The sequence below is a fragment of the Haliotis cracherodii genome, unplaced genomic scaffold (assembly GCF_022045235.1).
Source record: "Haliotis cracherodii isolate W230 unplaced genomic scaffold, xgHalCrac1.p SCAF_5, whole genome shotgun sequence".
Taxonomy (NCBI): Eukaryota; Metazoa; Mollusca; class Gastropoda; order Lepetellida; family Haliotidae; genus Haliotis; species Haliotis cracherodii.
In genome coordinates this window covers 61,631,452-61,653,220 of record NW_027266308.1, presented here as the reverse complement: position 1 = coordinate 61,653,220, position 21,769 = coordinate 61,631,452, and the positions used below count along the sequence as shown (strand labels likewise).

The 21,769-nt window shown below is 39.6% G+C and overlaps 2 protein-coding genes across 2 annotated transcripts in view; one reads left to right on the top strand and one right to left on the bottom strand.

Annotated features, from left to right (window-relative positions):
• Positions 1 to 1,252: 1,252 nt before the first annotated feature.
• Positions 1,253 to 21,204, bottom strand: LOC139443970 (glutamate receptor ionotropic, delta-1-like). Its single transcript, XM_071224859.1, has 12 exons — positions 21,149 to 21,204; positions 16,912 to 17,090; positions 13,468 to 13,629; positions 12,560 to 12,628; positions 10,706 to 10,885; positions 10,132 to 10,232; positions 7,477 to 7,564; positions 6,165 to 6,483; positions 4,519 to 4,736; positions 3,340 to 3,479; positions 2,539 to 2,664; positions 1,253 to 1,520 (listed from the first exon to the last, which is right to left on the bottom strand). The coding sequence occupies exons 2-12, from the start codon at positions 17,038 to 17,040 to the stop codon at positions 1,253 to 1,255; spliced, it is 1,800 nt and encodes a 599-aa protein (XP_071080960.1). The 5' UTR covers positions 17,041 to 17,090; positions 21,149 to 21,204.
• Positions 16,995 to 21,769, top strand: part of LOC139443969 (glutamate receptor ionotropic, delta-1-like) — a 33,724-nt gene continuing 28,949 nt past the window's right edge. Inside the window, exon 1 of the mRNA XM_071224858.1 lies at positions 16,995 to 17,068. The gene's annotated coding sequence lies outside the window, so the exon portion shown is untranslated. The remainder of the gene's footprint in view (positions 17,069 to 21,769) is intronic.

The window sequence follows — 21,769 nt, the reverse complement described above, 5'->3', positions numbered from 1 at the left end:
TGTCCTACAACTGCGAACATACCCATCAGAAAGTACTGCGTTCCTGCGACCACAAGTAGTCCTGACAGAAAGATAGGTTTTTACACAACGTGTTGCACAATGTGTGATACAGCTGGTATCTTCAATAGTTGCTAAAAATGTTATTGAATGGCTTTTGTCCGGATCGTCCAAATTATCAGGAGAGATGATCGATAAATCCAGTTGACGATTAAGTAGATGTCTTAATTATAAACAGCAAATTGACACAAAATAAAGTTATTAATACATTCGAATTATATTTGGGAGTTACACATATGTACAATGATTTCAATATGGAGTTGTTTCATCTTATGTTGTACACCTCTTGTATTTTATTTACATACCTGTTCAAATGTTTCGAAAAGTAATATTAACCGAAGATCTAATGTCAATTATCTTTGACACTGTGGGCCTCCTTCCCACCCTAAGCTGACATATATAATAAAACAATACTGACCAAAGTCACTCATTCATATATGCATGTATGTGGTATTTTATGGTGCTTCAAAGCAGCATACACGTGAACCATGAACGAGTTGGTTGAGTGGGTTATATCGCTGACTTTGTGTGCTGGCGATAAGGTGCCTCATTTTGGCAGTGTGGGTTCGAATCCCGGACAGGACTCAACCCCAAAATGTACGAGAATCTGTACTTTACTCAGAAAGTGTTATCCCAAATATAACATTTGTTACATGAAAGTAAACACTCTCTAAAATTACATCACCACTATTACTAATCCATTTGCATTATTACCGTATACCAGAGGAAATTACCATTACAAAACGGACGCGATTGATAAAAAAGGTCAATTACATGTATATCAAAATGTGTTGGACCATCATCCTGGATGTTTAGAGTAAAAAAGTAAGTTGACATATGTTTGAATATTCGTCAGATATCAGTCCCTAAGTATATTTACACATTGCATCATAGCGAAACACGAGGAACACACACAGGCCGCAACAGTTACAGCTCTTTGCGTTATGATTACGAGTAATATTATGTTTAAGAAATCATTCAGAAGTAGTGTTCACAGAGAACACAGTTTTAGAGCTGCTTAAATAACTACATTTCTTCTTCTCGTTGTCTTCAGCACTGTTGAATAGGTTCTTTGTCGGGCACACGTCAAAAACACAGCTGAATAGGTTCAATTCAGGCCACACGCCTATTGTTGGCTGGTTCATTGGGCCTATTTAACAATGCTGATTACACTAATACATCCATATTGCCGTTTTCATGATTTAAAACGGGTCGTCTGTTTGATGTTCATTTTCAACGATAACCTTTTATTCATTTCCACAATAATGACCCGAACATTTTCCAGAACCAAAATAAGGAATGCCAGGAAGAGTCCAATGAGGAGCACATAAAATGCACTCTGTAAGTCTTCTAACTCGACCACACGGGTGTTCACTTTCACGTTGTCTTCACAGTGCTCATCACCTGGCCACCACTTTCTTCTCAACAAACTAAGGAGACCCGCCTTTTCGAACTTCATCAGACTTTGCAGAAAAAAGAAAAAGTGATATGTGTAAATAAAGCGACAAAACCCATTCCATATCCAAAATAAATAAAGCAGAGTCGATTGTACGACTCCGACTACATCATAAGCAAGCGTTTATGAATCACTATCAAATAGTAGAAATTCAAAGTTCACCCTGCCCCATCGGTGGCACCCGTCACAAACACATGCAATGGCAAGTCAATAAGGAATACCATATAAGTGTGATAGCGCAGATATTCACAATCACTTCATGTAACATATTACACATAGGATGTGAATTGGACTTAAAACAACAATTTCAACCATGCTATTTGACAAATGTAATAAGGACACGTGAGAAGATATGCACGCGGAAAGATACGCCCACAGCATTGACAGGTTCATTATTGTTATGGTGAATATGATTTGTGCAGCTGGCGTGGAGTCATCCGACTGATAACATCATCACCATGTCATTTTGCTGGTGAGGTTAATGTCTTTGCTCCGATGGACAAGACCTCCCACCTTGGATCAGAGGGTCCTTCGTTCGAATTCAAACACAGGCCTCAAACATGTTATGTCCGCTGCATTGGTGCACAACGAGTCTCCATGACCTTTTCAGAAGTAGTGAATCTCACTCGATTGTCTTTTGATATCAAATATTTCTACACGCGTCGATACAAGTGTAAAGCTCCGAGGCTTGATGAGAAGTTTTCAGCTTTTATCGACGAGTGTTGATATATTTCATATCAAAGACACAAGGATGAAATTTTATTTATCATCCAACATTATTCTTCCAACATGTTCTGTTTGTAGACAGTAATAAGCAACGTTTTAGTGTAGAAAATACTGCTGACCAGCAACATTAGCAGAGCTATTAGTCATGAAGCCTATCACAGTGGATCACAAATGTCACAGTGGTCTGCAAAGCATTGTGATGCAATTTTATTGCAGCGATATCTCACAGCAGTGATCGCTTGATCTCAGTAAAGCGACATCGTCTGGGAGGCAATTCTTTTTGATAAATGGATACTCACACATTGGAAAACACGTCGCGGTAGGGGGAGTGGTTGGGGAGACCCATGCCGTAGGTAATCTGTCTGAATGTCTCCTCCAGTAGTGTAAGTTGACAGTTCTCCTGAACCCATATTTCCATCACAGACCTGCCGGATTGGGAAGTATTGAGTAAGTTTGGGTCTATGCTGCTTCTATCAGATTTCGGCGGGGGACACCACAGATGGGCTCCACACTTATTGTAGCCAACTCAAGCCTGTATTTCGTACGAGGGCCAAATCACGATGGGGGGGGGGGGGGGGGGGACACCAGAAATGGGCTTCACACATATTAGAGCCAAGTCAAGTCTTTCTTTCGTATGAGGGCTACTGGCCCATATACACGACGTTTACATAAATATATACACCAAATGTTTACATAATAATGTACCAGCGTTTATCATGTCTTTCACATTTATTCTAGCTTTGTAGGGGTGGCACCGGCGAATTGGTGTGTCGAACGAACGCTTCAGTCACGAGGGTTCCCCCGCCGACCCTGAACAGTACCTCAGGTAAATAAACCGCTTGATCGATATTCATCATAACATTTCAAGCAAATATCGGGCTTATCGTCAACACCAAGCTGACATGTTGTGTTACACCGGAAAGACCTTCAAAGAAGCGTTAACCCAAACTCGCTCCCAGTCATAAGTAAAGTTATTATAAGTTACCTATACATCAACACAATTTAAATACATCTGCCGAAGACAGCTACAAAGCGGCTGCAATGTAACACTGTTCCTACGCGGGTACAAAGCTGGTCGCAAACAGCCATGATAATCTCACCTATCAGAGAAGAACACATAGTTGCCACCTTCCACCTTCTTCTTGTGGATCTTGGAGAATGGTGCGAGAACATCCGGGTCAGACTCGCTGAAGGTTCTGATCCCCTGCCACAGCTTCTGAAAGTCGCTCTGGTTCGAATTCTGAAACCAAATATTTTATGGTTGTTGTCATGTCACAAGCCAAGCCAAACCCATTTAAAGGCATATGTATGATAATAATAAAGTGTGCATAACACGCATGACATTAAAATTAAACTAGAGCGGGGAATTACATCAGTAGTACTAGTAGTAGTAGTAGTAGTGGTAGTAGTAGTAGCAGTAGCAGGTGAACTGTTGTAGATTGTACTAAGCGATGTAGTAGTTCTTGTTTAAACAATTTTAGTAGTATCGTTTTACAATTATACGAGTATTCATGATTCACAGAACTGGGATATCGACTATATCACACGTATTAATCGATAGCTTGTTTATATCCTTAAATTACGACACACTATCGTATTACTGAAACCGTAGCCCACGTCGATTTTTCTGTCTGTCAGAGATGCTCACTCACATGAAATCTGCTCTGCGGTTTCAAATTGATGACAATGGTGTAACAATAATAATCACAGGCTTATTTATTATATTTCTCTTAAAATTGAGTCAAATAATTTCTCACTATCCCTAAAAGTCTTTTTGTCTGAATAAACTTTTCAAATATAAGCGACGGAACTTTTTCCATATTCCTTAGAAATATGATGATACCAGGAGGTCGAGTAAATGTAGTGCGTATTCTGCCCCGCAAATGGCACACGCCACGAACACCGACAACATTACTTTCCTCTACTGTATTGTTTCGCTCTACATATTCTCTTTGACAACGAAAATAACTATTTAGACACGTTAGACACTGACATTGTGGGGATATATAAGATAAGAGAAAATGTTGACGAATTTCATGTCAGTAACGTATTTTAACATTATCGATAATGCACAAAGCCAAAACATAACAATAAACTAATCTAAACACCAATTCTAATGTAATATTATTTACTGAAATATAGGCACACACTCATAGGATACAACCAACAATACAGTCAGAATCGTAAATCGACTCTGAATTTACCAGATATATCTTGTGGCTAACGAAAGGGTTTTATCGCCTTTATTCAGCTGTAATGAGAATATTATGAGTAATTACCGCTATCTGCAGCTGCCATAAACTACCGTTAATTGTCCCCCATCTATACTGGCTCTGTTCAGCCATCTCCCGGGAAGTCTTGAAAGGTACGGTCTCCCGAGATATGGTCAGAAACGCTATGAGGTTCCCGCTGTAGGCAGCTGATACCACGATGCAGAACAAAGAGAGAAATGACACCAGGACTCTGCCACTGATTGTCATCGGCTGGTCGTGGCTTCCTGAAAGCATTAAATATGTAACGATGAGCATGCCTTTGATAGGGATATTTCTACTTACAAATGCTAATACATAGAAGTATCTGTCGAAACATATCAGTATCCCTATGCAGTGTTGAGAAGTACATTATTACATATGAGCTTAAAGTAACCGTGATCACATAATTTATTGATAACTGTATGATATGAATAACGGTTACGATAGGCTATATGGATGATCACGTTGATTACACAACAGACCACTTAATCGGACGCTTGGAAAGCGTAATGCCGGTTTAAACTCGAGTTTATCACCGTTTGGAAAGGTATATCTCTAATTGGGAATGAAAGTAGACATTTCGCCATACATTATGGACAAAGTATTACAGGGAGTTAGTATGGTTTTATGCGTTATGACCTGGGGTAGAAGAGGTCTTCAGCAACCCATGCTTGCCATAATAGGGGACTACGCTTGAAGAGGCGAATAACGGGATTGGGTGGTCAGGCTCGCTGACGTGGTTGATGCATGCCATCGTTTCCTAATTGCGCGGATCGATGCTCATGATATCAATTACTGGATTGCCTGATCCAGACTCGATTATTTACAGACCGCCGTCATATAGCTGGAATATTGCTGAGTGCGGCATTAAACAACAAATAAACAAACAAAAAGCAATATTGCAGCAATATTACGTCGGGGGACACCAGAAATGGGCTTCACACATTGTACCCATGTGTGGAATTCAGCATGATAAGCGCTGAATGTATGTTGGAGTTTTTGAATTAGCATGAATAATGTATGTATTCATGATATACAAGGACATATGTCCAGAGGTACATGCTAGCGTTCAATGTTCAGTTTTGAAAACGCTTAACTGCACCCGGTAAAGGTTATATGTTGAAGATCAAATTAACGTACCCTTTTCGTACTTGCACGTTACACTGTGTTGAATAATCAGACAATACACCTAAATGTTACATAAACGATTGAGTGAGTGGACAATATAGACAGCAGCATCGCGGCGTCCTGTTAATAATGTCCATATATCCATTAGCAGACATTATATGCCAAGGAGGCGGTGTTGGTTATTGACTGGGACGAAATGAAACACCTTCACTGAACAGGTAAATACACTGTTGCATTCGTTTGGCATGACGGGGGTAACGAAGACTGGGAAGAAGCTTGTTGAAACATGAGTACGACCCACGTCATCAAGGAACGATAACATACAACCAGCCTGGTCAAAGAGTCTGACCACTCGAACACCATTTTAGGTGGATTTGACAACATGCAAGGGGATCTGAAGGTCTTCTCTGCGTATTGCACGAACACACGAATAGTGAAAACACTTCCTTGTAAGTTTGGTTGAATTATCGCGTAAATGATTGAATTGGCATAATGCACGGACAAACTTACGCTACCAACAGATGTGTTTCGCCCTGCATACATACCGTTCTTCAGAAATATTCCCCATATATACCAAAATGAGTCTTCTGCAACCCGATCGTCTTCTTTTCTCTGTTGACGTTTAGCTATGTGTTTCCTTCTTTCGTTCTCCATTACATATAACAGCAGTGTCAAACCAGGAACAACTGTCCCGAGACACACCAAAACTTCCCACTTGAAGGGTTTCAGTAGCGTCGCCCAGCGTCTCAATCCGGGTCTTTTAAAGATGGCGCCTGCAGCATCGTGGAAGTATGGGTACGTGAAATCCATCACAGTTTCTCGATCTTCTCGAACGGTCAGTGGGGCCAAAACCATGTCCACCTCCTGTGGACATTGACCATGATGTATTCATGCATTCGTCGCGATCAGTTCTACAATTTGTATAAAATACACATTCGTGAGGTTGTCTGATATTGTATTGCATATGTCAAATTTGGAAGCGGGTGATAAATATAGATGGGTAAAACTGTGAACAAACAAACCAACCCCTTCTTATTTTTCTCACACAATTAAGATAGTTTTTTTGCTGTGTTTCTTAGCTTTCAAGCATGTTTAGGATCATTTGCTCAGCGGCTTGGACCCCTTCGTTGTGATAGGAGCCACTGGTCTGAGCTTTGTACATCCATTTATCCTTGATTATGATCCGGGCTTTTAAACAACATTTGCATGTACTTTCCAGTCGGCTTCACTAATAAACGTGATGACTCGAAGTGGTGTAAATGAAATCATAATATTCAGAGGAGTGTTAAACTCACTCTGGTTTGAACTAAACACTGGGTATAATTTGCTGATCTTCTATTCCGTTAATCTATAGTTACCCCGAAACACCGAGCACGCACCACAAAGGTTTTTAAACCAACATCCACTCGCTAACCTGTGTATCACTTCCCGTATACGAGTTGTTAATGACAGCGTCATGTCTCGAACTAATGAAAGCATCCAGTGCCTGATTTAATCAATAGTCGCGTGGTTGCTAATGCAAATTCTAACACAACTCGTTTTTTTTATTCCTTGTAAAGCACAGCAGTGCATATGCATTCATTTTGTTTCATTTAAAAACAGTACCACTGCACCGTTGTGCATGCTTAATGTTGACAAACAGATAATATATCTCTGGGGAAACCATTGCATTGTTGGTGTTGTTTCCTAGGCGATGTGTAACATTTTGAACGATGGTTTAGGGCCTCATACATGTATCATGTTATCCACCAAGAACTCAATCTAATTGCAGCACAATGAATAACGGCAGTAATTACAACAATTAAAGATAATGGTATCTTTAATATCAGATCACTACCAGCTCCTTAACTGTGTTACCTTGAATTGTACTTGTCTGATCAGCCCATTCCAGGAATCGTTCTGAAAGGTCCCCCACTCACCGTCCGGGGGCTCTGTGAGTCTGTACCTATTAAACCATCAGTCAGGTACCATTAGCTCTGCTTACCGAACCCCTCAAACCTTTACATGAGTTAACTGGTTAAAGGAAAGATTCAGATTTATAAGTGAGTGCACTGGTGATGTTGTGGTGTGTGTTTTGTTTCTGAGAAAGATTTGTCTTTCATACACTCAATTTGACATATGTTTATGTAGCGTTGAACTACTACTACTACTACTACTACTACTACTACTACTACTACTACTACTACTACTACTAACAATAATAATAATAATAATAATGATAATACCATCACCAATAACAACAGGTGAGGTGAAATTGGATTTAAGGTCGCGTCCAAGATCATTGCACTAATAAAGCGACGTGCATGCACGTGTGTGTGTGTGGCTGTTTGTACTAGACCGGACTGATGCCGATTTATAGTGCTAGTCCACTGAGATACCATGCCGCAGTTTAACATGAATACCCCCACTCAGACACAGTACACTGACTCCGAGCCGACCAGTCCATTTTTTAGTCCAGTAATGCCGAGCGCCAGACAGGGTAAAAACAAGTTACTGTACTATCTTTTAATGTCTTATGGTATGACGCGGCCGGCCAGACCTTCATCTCTTCGGGCGGACGCTCTACCACTAGACCACGGAGGCCGTCTGATAACAATACTATATATATGTATATATATATATTTGATATATAATTAATTATATAAAATCCGGTATTTAAATTGGATATATGTTATTCGAAAATGTTCGTGGCCTAATATTGGACAAAGGGTGCGTCAAAACGCAGCTATTGTCGCTTTGAAACGTCTCAAACGGCATTGATTTCAAACTTGTTAAAAAATGTTATGGAGGAAACCAATAAAGCAAACTGTACGTGCAAGTTTTGTCATTCGTAACTCGTAGTAGTGGCTTTAAAAAGGCAAACATAAGCCAATAATTTGTCATTCAATTGTCAACATTTTTCAAGTTCGATAATGCCTAGACTCAGCGCTGAAGATCGGAACATCGCCAAAGGACATATCCAAAGAGGGGAATCGCCGTTGCCTGTTGCACGCCACTTCAACGTCCACCACAACACCACTTGCCGCCTTTGGGACCGATACACACAGTTCATCGCAGCCTTGTGGCCTTATGTGACATGACAACGAACAGTTTTCAATGCCTTCGTACAACGACAACATGTGACGATCGACCTCCAAAATTTCATATCTGTATCAATGATATTGAATTAAATATATCGACTTTATTAGGTACAATAAACATACTAAACATCTACCCGTGCGTGTAATATATAATATAAACAAGTGATTTCATCAGGTGTAAAAGAATATAGATATTCGTGCTTGTCAAATCTCCATTATCCTTTACACGAACGAAATTATGCTTTTAGCACGACAAATACGCGAATGAAAGTTAAATATGGCGATCTCTCTCGATTTCAGAGATTTCCTTTGTTTCCGAACTGGCTACACTTGTGAGCGAATGTAGGACACAATATCAGAGACATATGTTAATGGGTATTGTGTTTGAACCAGGGTGACCCAACGATGACTCAGTAGGAAGGCATAACATCATCTCTTCATTTGACCGGACTCGATTATTGATTACAACTGATCAAACAAGAAAGCGATTAAAAGGTGCGATTATGCTTCACTTTGCATTTACTGAAATGAGCTGTCATCTTTTTTTGCACAAATCCAATCCTTTCAAACAGTATCATGAACTGTGTGGATAATATTTTAATTTGCTAAAGGCATATGTCTACTCTTTGCCATCATGCATCAACAAGTTTCAGAGGATGTGATTATCTAATGTTTGAATGTTAAGGAAATTATATTTCATACATTTGTTTATAAATATTACATGCGCTTGATCCTATCCGCTCCTGATCGTAGTCACTTATTCTGAATTTCATTTTGTGTCTCGTTTCCGGTTTTGGAGTCAATTATACCAATCCAATTTCAGGAGAGATGGCAAAACAAAACGATAAACATGTTATTCATAATCATCGACATCAACTGCTGTAGAGGATAAGTAATTAATACCTTGGATGGATATAACTCTTATTGAGATGGGAAATTGTATCGCAACAGCAATATATAATTAATACCTTGAATGGATATCACTCTCGTTGCGATGGGAAATTGTATTGCAACAATAATACCCACGTCAAGAATGCATTGTATAATCTGTGTACTTGAAGTCTTTCCTTTGTTGGAACGTTATCGACTTCATGTTACATCTCCCATGTTGCAGTTGATTAGTTCAATAATTAGTTTGTGAATTAGTGCGTATTGTTTGATACCGCTAAAGCAATATTCCAGCAATACCACGGCGGGTGACGTCACAAATGTCCTCCGGTAACCATGTGAGAAAACGGACCCAGGAGTGCTAACATAGCGACAACCACTTGAACAACAACAACACCGTCCCTTCACGATTACACGAACGAGGAGAGGTAACAATGGCATCAAAATAGCTTCGCGGAAAGTGACGCTCACGTTTTCGAAATATATTATCTTGGTTAAATAAAGCATTATCATTATATTCTTGTGACTTATTTTTATAACTCACGTGAAATTTAGTGCTTCAGCAACATTCGAAAGGAGATCTACGCACAGTCCGACGAATTCAACATTGGAACCATTTCGTAGTATTCGCACGAAGGGGGCGTACTGAAACACAAATTGTATCTGTACCATTTTCACAAGAGTATTGAATAAATCTCTGTGGTTGTGAAAGATATTTTCAGAATACACAAAAATGTACTGCTCGATTGGTGGTACTAAAACAGTTTAACATTTCTAATTTTAATAATATTTTATAGAACAAATGTGTGTGAGTGAGTGTGTTGGGTTTATGGCCGTTTTTTACAGTATTCCTGTTATATCACGGAGTGTCAGCTGACAAACCTAAATGTGGAACCATAATCGGGGAAAACCTGTCCTTAATTTAACCATGTCCATCTACCAGACATGATAGTTGTACAAGTAATCAACTTGTGGGTGACGTATTTTTTATTAAACATGTTTGTATTCATTATTGATGCCATGCATGGCTGTCAAATTATGTTACGCTGTCCATTGTTTGATTATTTCCATTTATCAAGATGGACTAAGTGGACTAACGTTAATTAAACACTACCAACCTCCTTAGTTGAGACTGTGAGTTGGCGTCCATTAAATCCCGTCTTTAGGTTAGGAAACAACTCCCTATTTAAATGGGTGTCCCCCGTTAGATCGAACTGACCAACCAGGCTCAACATCCGACCGTGGTCCTTGTAAAGCAGTGTGTGTATCGTCCCATTCCAGAGACTTGATGTTGTGTTCTGGAATAAAGAACGGCGACATGTAACTATACAGCAACAATACTTTTTCCATAATCATAACACATGTCTACTAAAGCAGAGTCAGTCGAAGGATTCCGACAACACCCCGAGCATGTATTTATGAACCACTATCAAACAGTGATGACCCCAGATGTTCCCTAAAAAGCGAGCGTATCCTATCCCACCGGTGGCACTCGTCATAAAAACACATGCAAAGGTTGTCAAATATTCAACACTAGAACATAGAGTGAAAAGAAAGTATTGCATCGGGCATCATTTTGGTAAAAGGCAGGTGGAACTGGACTGGCAGTCCAAGGTATCGTTCATTCTGAGTGTACATAACTGGGCACCAGAGATCTGTTGTCCTATTGTCCAAACAACTGCCATCGGGTACTGGGATCTGTTTGGGTCCTGGATATTTATATTGCTCATACAAGCATCATTTGTTGTCCAATTGCAGCTACAACTGTCATTGGATATTGTGTATCTGTTGTTTTATTTTCCTTCAGCTATCACATGGCACCGGGTATTTGACGTCCCATTGTATCTAAAACTATCATTGGGTACTCGGTATCTTTTTTCCTATTGTCCCTACAACTATCATTGGGCACTGTGGATATGTTGTTCCATCGTCCTTACAGCTATGATTGGCACTGGTTAATTGGTGTCCTAATATCCATAAAACTACCCTTAGGCAATGGAGACCTGTGGTCCTTGTGTCCCTACAACTATCATTGGGAACCGGGGACATGTTGTGACAATGACCCTACAACTATCATTGGGAACCGGGGACCTGTTGTGACAATGACCCTACAACTATCATTGGGAACCGGGGACATGTTGTGACAATGACCCTACAACTATCATTGGGAACCGGGGACATGTTGTGACAATGACCCTACAACTATCATTGGGAACCGGGGACATGTTGTGACAATGACCCTACAACTATCATTGGGAACCGGGGACCTGTTGTGACAATGACCCTACAACTATCATTGGGAACCGGGGACATGTTGTGACAATGACCCTACAACTATCATTGGGAACCGGGAACATGTTGTGACAATGACCCTACAACTATCATTGGGAACCGGGGACATGTTGTGACAATGACCCTACAACTATCATTGGGAACCGGGGACCTGTTGTGACAATGACCCTACAACTATCATTGGGAACCGGGGATTTGTTTTGACAATGACCCTACAACTATCATTGGGAACCGGAGATTTGTTGTGACAATGACTCTACAACTATCTTTTGACACTGGGGATCTGTTTACCTGTTGGCTCTACAGCTATTATTGGGTAAGGTAGATCTGATGTTCTATTATCCCAAAAACTATCATTGGGTACTGGGAATATGTTGTTCTGTTGTCGCTACGCAGATAATTGTTTTACTTCCTTTTTTCTGTCCATAATTACTGATTCACCTCGTTTTTATGCCGAGCCGCTGTAACCCTACAGTATATGTCAGAAGCTCATTTCAAGACAATCTAATATGCATCGCTTACAAACATATATGTTGTTTGTATTTATTCTCCACATGCATATAAGTCTCCCAATATAAATAAACTATTCGTGTAAATCAATAGTACATTACCGGTTTTACATTTTTAGATTCCAGTTTCATTTGTATAATCATTTGAAAACCCATTACAGTCCTTTCTACCTGGTGTGATGTCATTGCTGTGTCGTTCTGTCTCGCTGGTTCCAATGTGTCACAGAGGGATGACACGACCTGCAAAAAACGTTTGTATTTTCAGTCGATGGAGTCACATAATATTCAGTGAGATGGGTTTGGCGACACTTTGAACGGAATTTAAGTATGTCACGTTGAAACAGCTTACAAAGAGAAGAACACTAGAATTGACACAAGTCGTAGAGTATTTCCGACTTTGATCCACTTCCTGGCATTGTGTTTTTAAACCAAATATTATAATCAAGGGCAAATCACAACCAACGATTCTGGTTCGACCAATGGATACAACACTGCATTGCAATTTTTTAGGCTTCGACCACTGACTCCCCCGATTACCCGTTATTTAATAATTATTCATCAACTGTCATCACAGTGCTAATTGCATCTTTTTATACTTATCCAGAGCTTATAGAGCCAAAGAGAGGGACACATAAAAAAACTGAATATGAAAGTTACATCTTTGTTCAATATTAGATCTACATATAAGTGAGCGAGTGAGCGTCTGAAATATACTTGCTGTACCAAGGATGCATGTACATAATTGAATCTGGAGAGGCATACAAGTGAAGAAAACCATGATCAATTAATGAGTCACATCAACCACGAAGCATAACCTGATCAGAAAACCATTAGCCTCATTCTACACTGATCCCATCGGTCATCTTTACATAAACAGCATAGGGCAGAGGAAATTGTTGTCCCATGAGCCATTTTCAACACATGTTTCAACTGTAGTGAAACCTCGTTATTCCGGTTTCCTTCCGGGCGAACATTGGTGGTGATGTCCTGACTCAAACAATTTCAGCCGACGTGATATTGTTGACATGATGCTTAATGCTGAATCACAAGAATGTCATAAAACGTTATACTATAGCTACCTTCCACGATGACGTGTCAAATATTTCCGGATAGCTGACAACGACTACGTTATCGAGGAGTGGAGATATGTCTTCCACGACATGACGATGTGCAGCTGGTAACACCACAATCCACGATGTCAGAGATATTATCCCTGTCGATCTGTCGTCCATTGTGGAAGCCTGGAAAATAGCGTGAACTAATTGGGAACTATATATCACTATCTAACCACGAATAGGGATAGACGCATGGTCATGGTCTTCGGCCTCTGCATGGCGTATATAGTTAACGGAACATATCATATTCACTGTTGGAAAATGGGAAACACATAGAAATATTGAAGATTCATGGTTATGAATGTTTAAGTAAAACTGCTTAATTGGATCAAAATACATCGTTTACAAAGGTGGTAGACTACGGTGGCCCATAAATAAGTATTTCCACCGCGTTGGAAATACTTTTCAGTATTTTCATTTTAGTTTTTGACATTTTCGCTTTTGTTTTTGACATTTTCGTTTTTGTTTTTGACATTCCCATCTTAGTTTTTGGCATTTTCGCTTCACATCTCAGCGATTCAATAGCTACTTGAAGTACATTTTCCATGGTTTCGGTTGTTTTTATATATGATTTATCACATAGTTGTATGACGAATTGTGTTTATTTGCAAAGGGTTACGATAAAAGTAAGTGAAAGATCAAAATATTGAAAAACAGACTCCATGTCCCTTATGGGTCACTGCAGTAGACATCTAAAACATATCCTCCTACATCGACACACTGTAATGTATCTGAGTCACTGAGTGTTTTGTTGGTATCAGGTGTGATCACTACATTGTCCACAATGGTCGGGGTACATACAAAACGTCATTCCAAATTCATTATTCCCTATGACCTACATGTAAGTTACCAGTCCCCCCATGGCTACATGATCCGATCCTGTTACATAACTCTAGTTAAAGTGACAGTGGAACCTTTACAAGACAAAAGAGACAAAACTATTTCCATAATTACAAAGAATATCTGGTAAAAGTAGAATCGTGTACGATTCCGACTATATCATTATATTCCATCATTTTATAAATGCACCGTATTGGAATTTGGGAGCTACGAAATCACCAAAAACCTAATTAAAAAACTTTAATGGAACTTGGGTATGTAAATATGACGTAGCTCAATGTACATGGAGGCCATCGTACACCGCTGGTCTTTTGTCTGTTCCATATTAGATTTATGGGTTACTGCGCGCCGCAGTACACGTTGAAGTACTACTGACTTCTCGCCTCAACACAGGTCCAATGTTACTGTCTTGCAATAAAGGATAATCAGATTAATATTTAAACTTCTTAATTGCTACCACATGCACTCAAAAACTCAACTTTACGACTGTTTTGAAATTCCCTTTTTAATGGTAAATTCATAAGTCTACCAGATAATATATTTATGAAAAATGTATTTGATACGTTCCTACCACAAAAACCCACCACTCAGTTTGCATCGTGCTAACAAACACAAGGCATTGATCGGCATCCGATCACACTTAAAACCATCAGCCGGCTGTCACCCGCCACTCTCCAATTTATATTACATGTACAAGTCAGACAATCAGCACGATGAGCCGTTCTAGCGGTTGGCTGTATTTGTAGTTTTAATAGGCTCGGGGTATATATAATCCCATCAGTTGGGCTAAACATCTACTGGATACTACTGTCTTCCTGGAGTCTTATGAAGGTATTAGTATTGCTCCCTATCTACATGAATGGATACTTAACATTCTCAGGTACATGCATGGTTAATTAATATTCTCTGGATATGCTCTCTATCATCTACATGTGGTTATACATATATGTGTACACAATAGATGACTCCAAGGTATATTTTCGATATTCTGTGTTTGATGGCTGTTAAACTGGTTACCTTCAGTAGTGTTCACGTGCTTCCGCACACAGTTGATAAATCTACTTTTTGTCAAAAAATTTCAAATTATATATGCTTAGGTTTTCTAATTTGCTTTATTTCTGTGACCTTTCTTCTGGTATTTTCGACTTGCTTGAGTAAATATCCTTCTCACTGCTTGAACATGGGTAACGCGACTTGAACAAAAGATACTTGAGTTAAATGTCTTTCCAGGGAGAAGTCATCAAAAGATTTATCTCTATGCTGACAACCAGCTTCGTTCTGACTTAGAGAAGTAATGGTTTTAAAGAATCTTTACCAAGACGCCCTGTAAATATTTGCGACAATCCCGTGACAAATCATCGCTCCACGCCTACATACGATAACACGCAATCGCCATTTTAGTCGGCTAGTACAACAAGCAAAATGTACTGTGACAATATCTAACTACTTCATTAAGCTTCATCTCTGATATCACAGAAAATTATCTGTCTAATTGCGTAAGTCAGCAATGATCAGTACCTTGTCCGGTGACAAACTGATCACAACAAAAACCCGATACCGATTTTTAGTCGGATCTTATCCGAGTAAAGCTTGCAACGTTAAGTTCTGATGCAAAATACACAGAAACAAGGCTTAACATTAACGTGTCCAATTCAATAACGCGTTTGTAATGTATCGCCAACGCTTAATATGATACTCCTTGTTCCGCTATACGTTTGTGTTTGTTTGTTGTTCAAAGCTGCACTCAGCACCCAGGTACATGCAGCAGCCTGCAAATAGTCTAGACAAGACAGTCCAGCAATCGATATTGTGAGCAATGAGCCACGGTAACGATGACATAAATCAACTATGATACATGAAGTCAACTCTCACGACCAGCATAGGCTGGGGACCAGTTCTAACCCTGAATCCACATGGAGCTTTAGGTTATACGATAAGGGAAGTTTTCAAAATATCCCTCAGTTTCCCTCATTATGCTTAAGGAACTGCAATGTGCTATCGCTAGATTAATCATATCACAAGACCATTAGTTATGCAGTTATTGTCATTGAACACAATATATCTACATTTATGTCAGTATACCTACGCTGGAGCCACTAAAAATACGTTTGAAGTCATCTCTTTATCGACTAATAAAAAGCTCTGTCCAACTGTCTTTGACAAATTGCGCTGATTAATATCATGGCTCATCTGTGTTTTTTGCAATCTGCCCACTAGGCTAAATTGACTTTTACATTAATCAGTAAGCGAACCAGACACTTTGTCCAATGTATTTCCCACCGCTGACAAAAAATCGTATTTTATAAACATCTACACCATGGGAACAGGTACTTCCGATGATGAAGCATCAAACTTTGTCCAATTAGAGACACTTAGCATCCCAAATGTCCCATTTCTACACTTGACAACCATATGTACCACTTACAATTCATCTCCTGCCTGCTTGTTGCAGATGTTTGGGGACCAAGTCACGGGATCATTAATAATATATTTGATACAACAATATTCCAAGGGAAATCATTTGCTTATCTATCTGTGATTCTGACACTAATTAAGTACAATCCTTACACTTGTGAGAACGCGCCTTATGATGCGGATGCTGCCTATTATAAGGAAGTTCTTCTTGTCTTCTTCCTCAGTGGTGTATGCCTCCGCCAATATGTCGTTGATGTTGTCCCTGCTTCCAACCAGGTACATCGCAAGTTTGGTCTGAAGTGGTCCAGAGGTAAGTTCAGTTACAACATCATCTGAAAAACAATTAGCAATGCCAAGTGATAATCACTATAATCAAGGTAGCCTAGTCGTCTGAAATCTGAAACAACGAATCAATTATTAACAGCTATCCGGATGGTACTCGGTATGCCCACTCGTTTGAGGTGCCGCAGTTCGTCTCCCAAGTGTACGTCCTTTGAAGTACGCCGTTTCTCAAGTGTACGTACTTTGAAGTACGCCGTTTCTCAAGTGTACGTACTTTGAAGTACGCCGTTTCTCAAGTGTACGTACTTTGAAGCACGCCGTTTCTCAAGTGTACGTACTTTGAAGCACGCCGTTTCTCAAGTGTACGTACTTTGAAGTACACCGTTTCTCAAGTGTACGTACTTTGAAGTACACCGTTTCTCAAGTGTACGTCCTTTGAAGCACGCCGTTTCTCAAGTGTACGTCCTTTGAAGCACGCCGTTTCTGAAGTGTACGTACTTTGAAGCACGCCGTTTCTCAAGTGTACGTACTTTGAAGTACACCGGTTTGGCCCTGATTGGTTCACTCACTCATTATCCGGTTGGTTGGTTGGTTTGTTGTTTAACGCCGCACTCAGCAATATTCCAGCTATATGACGGCGGTCTTTTAATAATCGAGTCTGGACAAGCATAGTCACCTTTTACGGCAAGCATGGTTTGCTGAAGACCTTCTACCCCGAAATCTTCACGGGTCCACTATCCGGAGAATCATGACAAGTCACTAACATTTACAAACGTTTACAGTAGATGTAGTGTTAAGTGACACACTCAATGGTTACACATATAGATATAACGTGTATGTCCTTATTATTGTGCCCGTGTGTCTTGGCCCCACGCATGAAGGATTGTCATGACAAATGTGTGTCCAATTGATTGCTATAATCAGTCTGAGAATGGATAACATCCGTTCCCAATTGTAATCACGCATTCGTTGTAAATTACATGTAAATTGATATTTGATCACCTTGTTCATAAGGATATAAAAATAAAGGATTATATTCTTGATATCCACAAACTATGTCCTGTACATCAATCATGTGATAAATGCCACATGGACTGTTTCCGACAGATTCGTGTCCGATTTCATATGTAACCTTCATCAACCGATCCGATTTTATGGAGAGTGAGTGAGTGAGTGAGTGAGTGAGTGAGTGAGTGAGTGATACATGTAACATGGTGTTAAAATGGGATTATCACAATCAGGGCCTATCTGTGATTCGAATCTATTGCTCACGAATCCTGGAACGACAAGGGAACACGACTCTTCATCTTATAGACGCCTGGGTACCCTCAGATCGAGATAAAATGATACTGATTTAGTATAAGTAATGGTATTAATGACCATTATTATATTAACTATTTGAGTATATTCATAGAAGCCAAAACATCACTGATGGCGAAAGCTAAAAATGGTACCCATACATTTAATACATATGTCGAAATGCCTTATTTCCCTCAGTTTTTATTTGTTTTCATACCCAGACTTTCGTTAAGGCACACATGACATTATAGCCATTGTTAGGATTTTGTTAAAACCATTCCACGTCTCTCTACCCTGAATTCTGTCTACTCCGCTCCATTGATCGCAGAGGAAACAATAGCAGTGTGCGTCGGATGTATTCAGTATGTATCTAATGGGGGAATTGTGCTCGTATCCCATCGGTAGCACCCGTCACAAACATATGAAATGGCATGTCAGGTTTTCACCTGATCACGAACAAACACGGAAACACAACGGTAAAGGTCAAGGTAAGGAATTGCATCGGACATCGTTTTGGTCACGCATGCGTCAGTTTGGAAATGTCCTCCACGTGTTAATGGCTACCCTAATATGTACGCTTCGCTAAGGTTTTGAATGCTGTGGCCCTGATCAAACAACTTTTGAGCAAGGATGTAATGGTAGCCTTTTAAATCTTAGTAGAAAGAGCGGGGGTACGTTGGCCCAGTCGTCTCAGGAGCACGCCGGAAACCTATGACTGCGGGTTCGCCCCGATTAGGTTTCTACGTCAGCTCGTTTGTGCTCGTTGTTTTCACCAAAGTGGTAACCGTGATTTCCTTCCATATAAAGCTGACACACCGTGATATAACTGGAATACTGTTCAACCCTGTGTTAAACCCACCTCTCTCACTCACTCACTCTTGGAAACGGTCGATTGTACAAGCTGAAGCTGGAGTTGTTGGAATATTGCTCGACATACAGGGAACGTTGGCGTAATGTGTTATGTACCACCCATTCTATCTTAAAATACACCCTGTCATTGTTAATGGTAATATATGACAGGTACGGTACTATAATAGATGTATGAAAGTCACATGAGCAAATATCTCTGAATCCCTGAACTGCATACTATTCTACTATACTAAACCTTCATACATTATACTATACTACTTTAATTTACATATTTCATTGTTATTAGATAAAATATAATCACAAGTGCCTCCGCAAATAAGGTTGAAAATATATAAAATATCCGAAAGTTTTAATTAATCAGCACCAGTTGCAAGTGAATCCAAGGCTTCAATTATTGTATTAGCGGACCTATTCTATCCCCGGAAATCCAATCCTAGGTAAAATGATATTTCAATAAATTATTATCGTGTATCCATTTACCGTTTCTAAATATTCAGCAATTAACCCAGGTCAGCTACAATATCGAACAAGGTTCCCACTCAGTCATTCAAAATAACTTGTTCTAACTTCTATCAACGAGCCTTGTGCTGAATACAGAACTACCTGGCAGTGAGTATAATTTTAATGTCCATCAATGAACACACTCCGACAATGTCCATAACTATTCAAATATCAGATTGTCATCATTCGTACGTGTAATTCTAATGTCTAAATCAACGAATCTAAATCCAACCTAGTATAGACCCTTGAATGAACCACTTCTACCATGCCTATCTATATCATTCCTATATTCTTGTCCAGATTGTCAATCAATCATGCTATTCTTAAATCTTCGAATTTATTATAAAATTCTAACTGTCTATCAACTTACTTTTCATTGCCCATCATTGAACCTTATTCTACAATACGTATAAACGTCCTACATGTGATTGTCAATTAATGAACTTCTAAATACTGATCGAAAAACCTACTTCTAAATACTCATCACCGCACCTGGTTGTAAATAGCCATCCACGAACCTACTTCTAAATACTTATCACCGAACTTGCTGGTAAATATCAAGTTGCAGTGCATTTGCACCTACTTCTCGACGCCCTTCAATGAACCTACTTCAATGCCTATCAATAAACGAGCGCCTCCGCAGTCTAGTGGTAGAGCTTCCACCCGGAGAGCGGAAGGTCCCGGGTTCAATCTCCGCCGCCTCATACTAAAAGTCGTTAAAAGATGGTACTTGTTGTTACCCTGCCTGGCGCTCGGCATTAAGGGGCTTAAACAAGGACTGGTCGGCTCGGAGTCAGTATACTGTGTCTGAGTGGGGCATTCATATTAAAACTGCGGCATGGTATCTCAGTAGGCTAGCGCTACAAAATCGGCATTGGTCCGGACTAGTAAAAGCAGACACAGACACAGACACACACACACACTGTTGCACTGTATCTGTCATATTCAGCCTATTCATAGCAGCCTAAATTGCTTGTTCTTTTGTTCATTAGTCAGTAATATATCAGGCCGTAATATGACGCTAGCTACACATGGTAGCATACGGTCTACTTTGAGAACATATGTGTCATACTGATAAACCTTTGTCAGGTCACAAACAGAAAGCTTTTAAGGGCACTGCTGCGACGCGTAGCATCTGTTTCCAGAATGTTGAACTCGTTTCCATATGGACACAGTTAACCCGAAACGTTTTTCATTTGTCCATATTGTCTTCTCTACACATATTATCATAGGACGTACATCTTAGAATAAGGACACGTGTAGGTATATGAATATTTGAAACAGGAAACTACTTCAAGTAGAAGTTTTAATGTCAAATCAAGCTATGAATGTGCACGAATGATAAACCTCACAAGATGGAATTATATGTAATCAACCATCAAACGTGTAATAATAATAGATAATACTTTGGTAGGAAATGTGTGGTGCTATAATTTACCTTTCAGACTGTCGTGAAAAACGATGGCTGATTTCCACTTGCTTCTGTGTAGAATGTCGTTCAATACACTTCCTATTGGTATCCTGGTCGATGAACTAATTATTTCGGAGACTCTTCCTTGTGGTTGTTGTTTTGGTTTAGCACAACACTTAGTTTTATTCAGCAACCCGTGCTCTTTAGGCTGGTAATAGAATTTCCCGACGCATGAAACTGTCCTATTTTTCCATATGGATGACAGGATGCTGTGCACGAAACTACCACACAGAGACGATGAAATTAACACAACGCTTTTTACGTCTGTTATGTTGCGGATGGCTGTGAACATTATAAATAAGTCAGAACTGTGTCACAAATTGTAACTGTTGTATAACCCTTTTACCGATTTTTCTGAATTATAATCAAAATATTAAAGATTGAATTTTGTATATATGCCCCTTGATGGTTTAATGAAATGCCCTTTGAAATGTGCTTGCATTCAGGTAATGCAATTTAGTGTGTACAACAAATGGTAATATTAAGACGCATTCCCTCATTAGGCTACACATGGACTTATTATCAAATTATCATATTATCAAAGGCTAAATGCCAACCAACCTGTGATCGATTTAAATGAATTGCTGC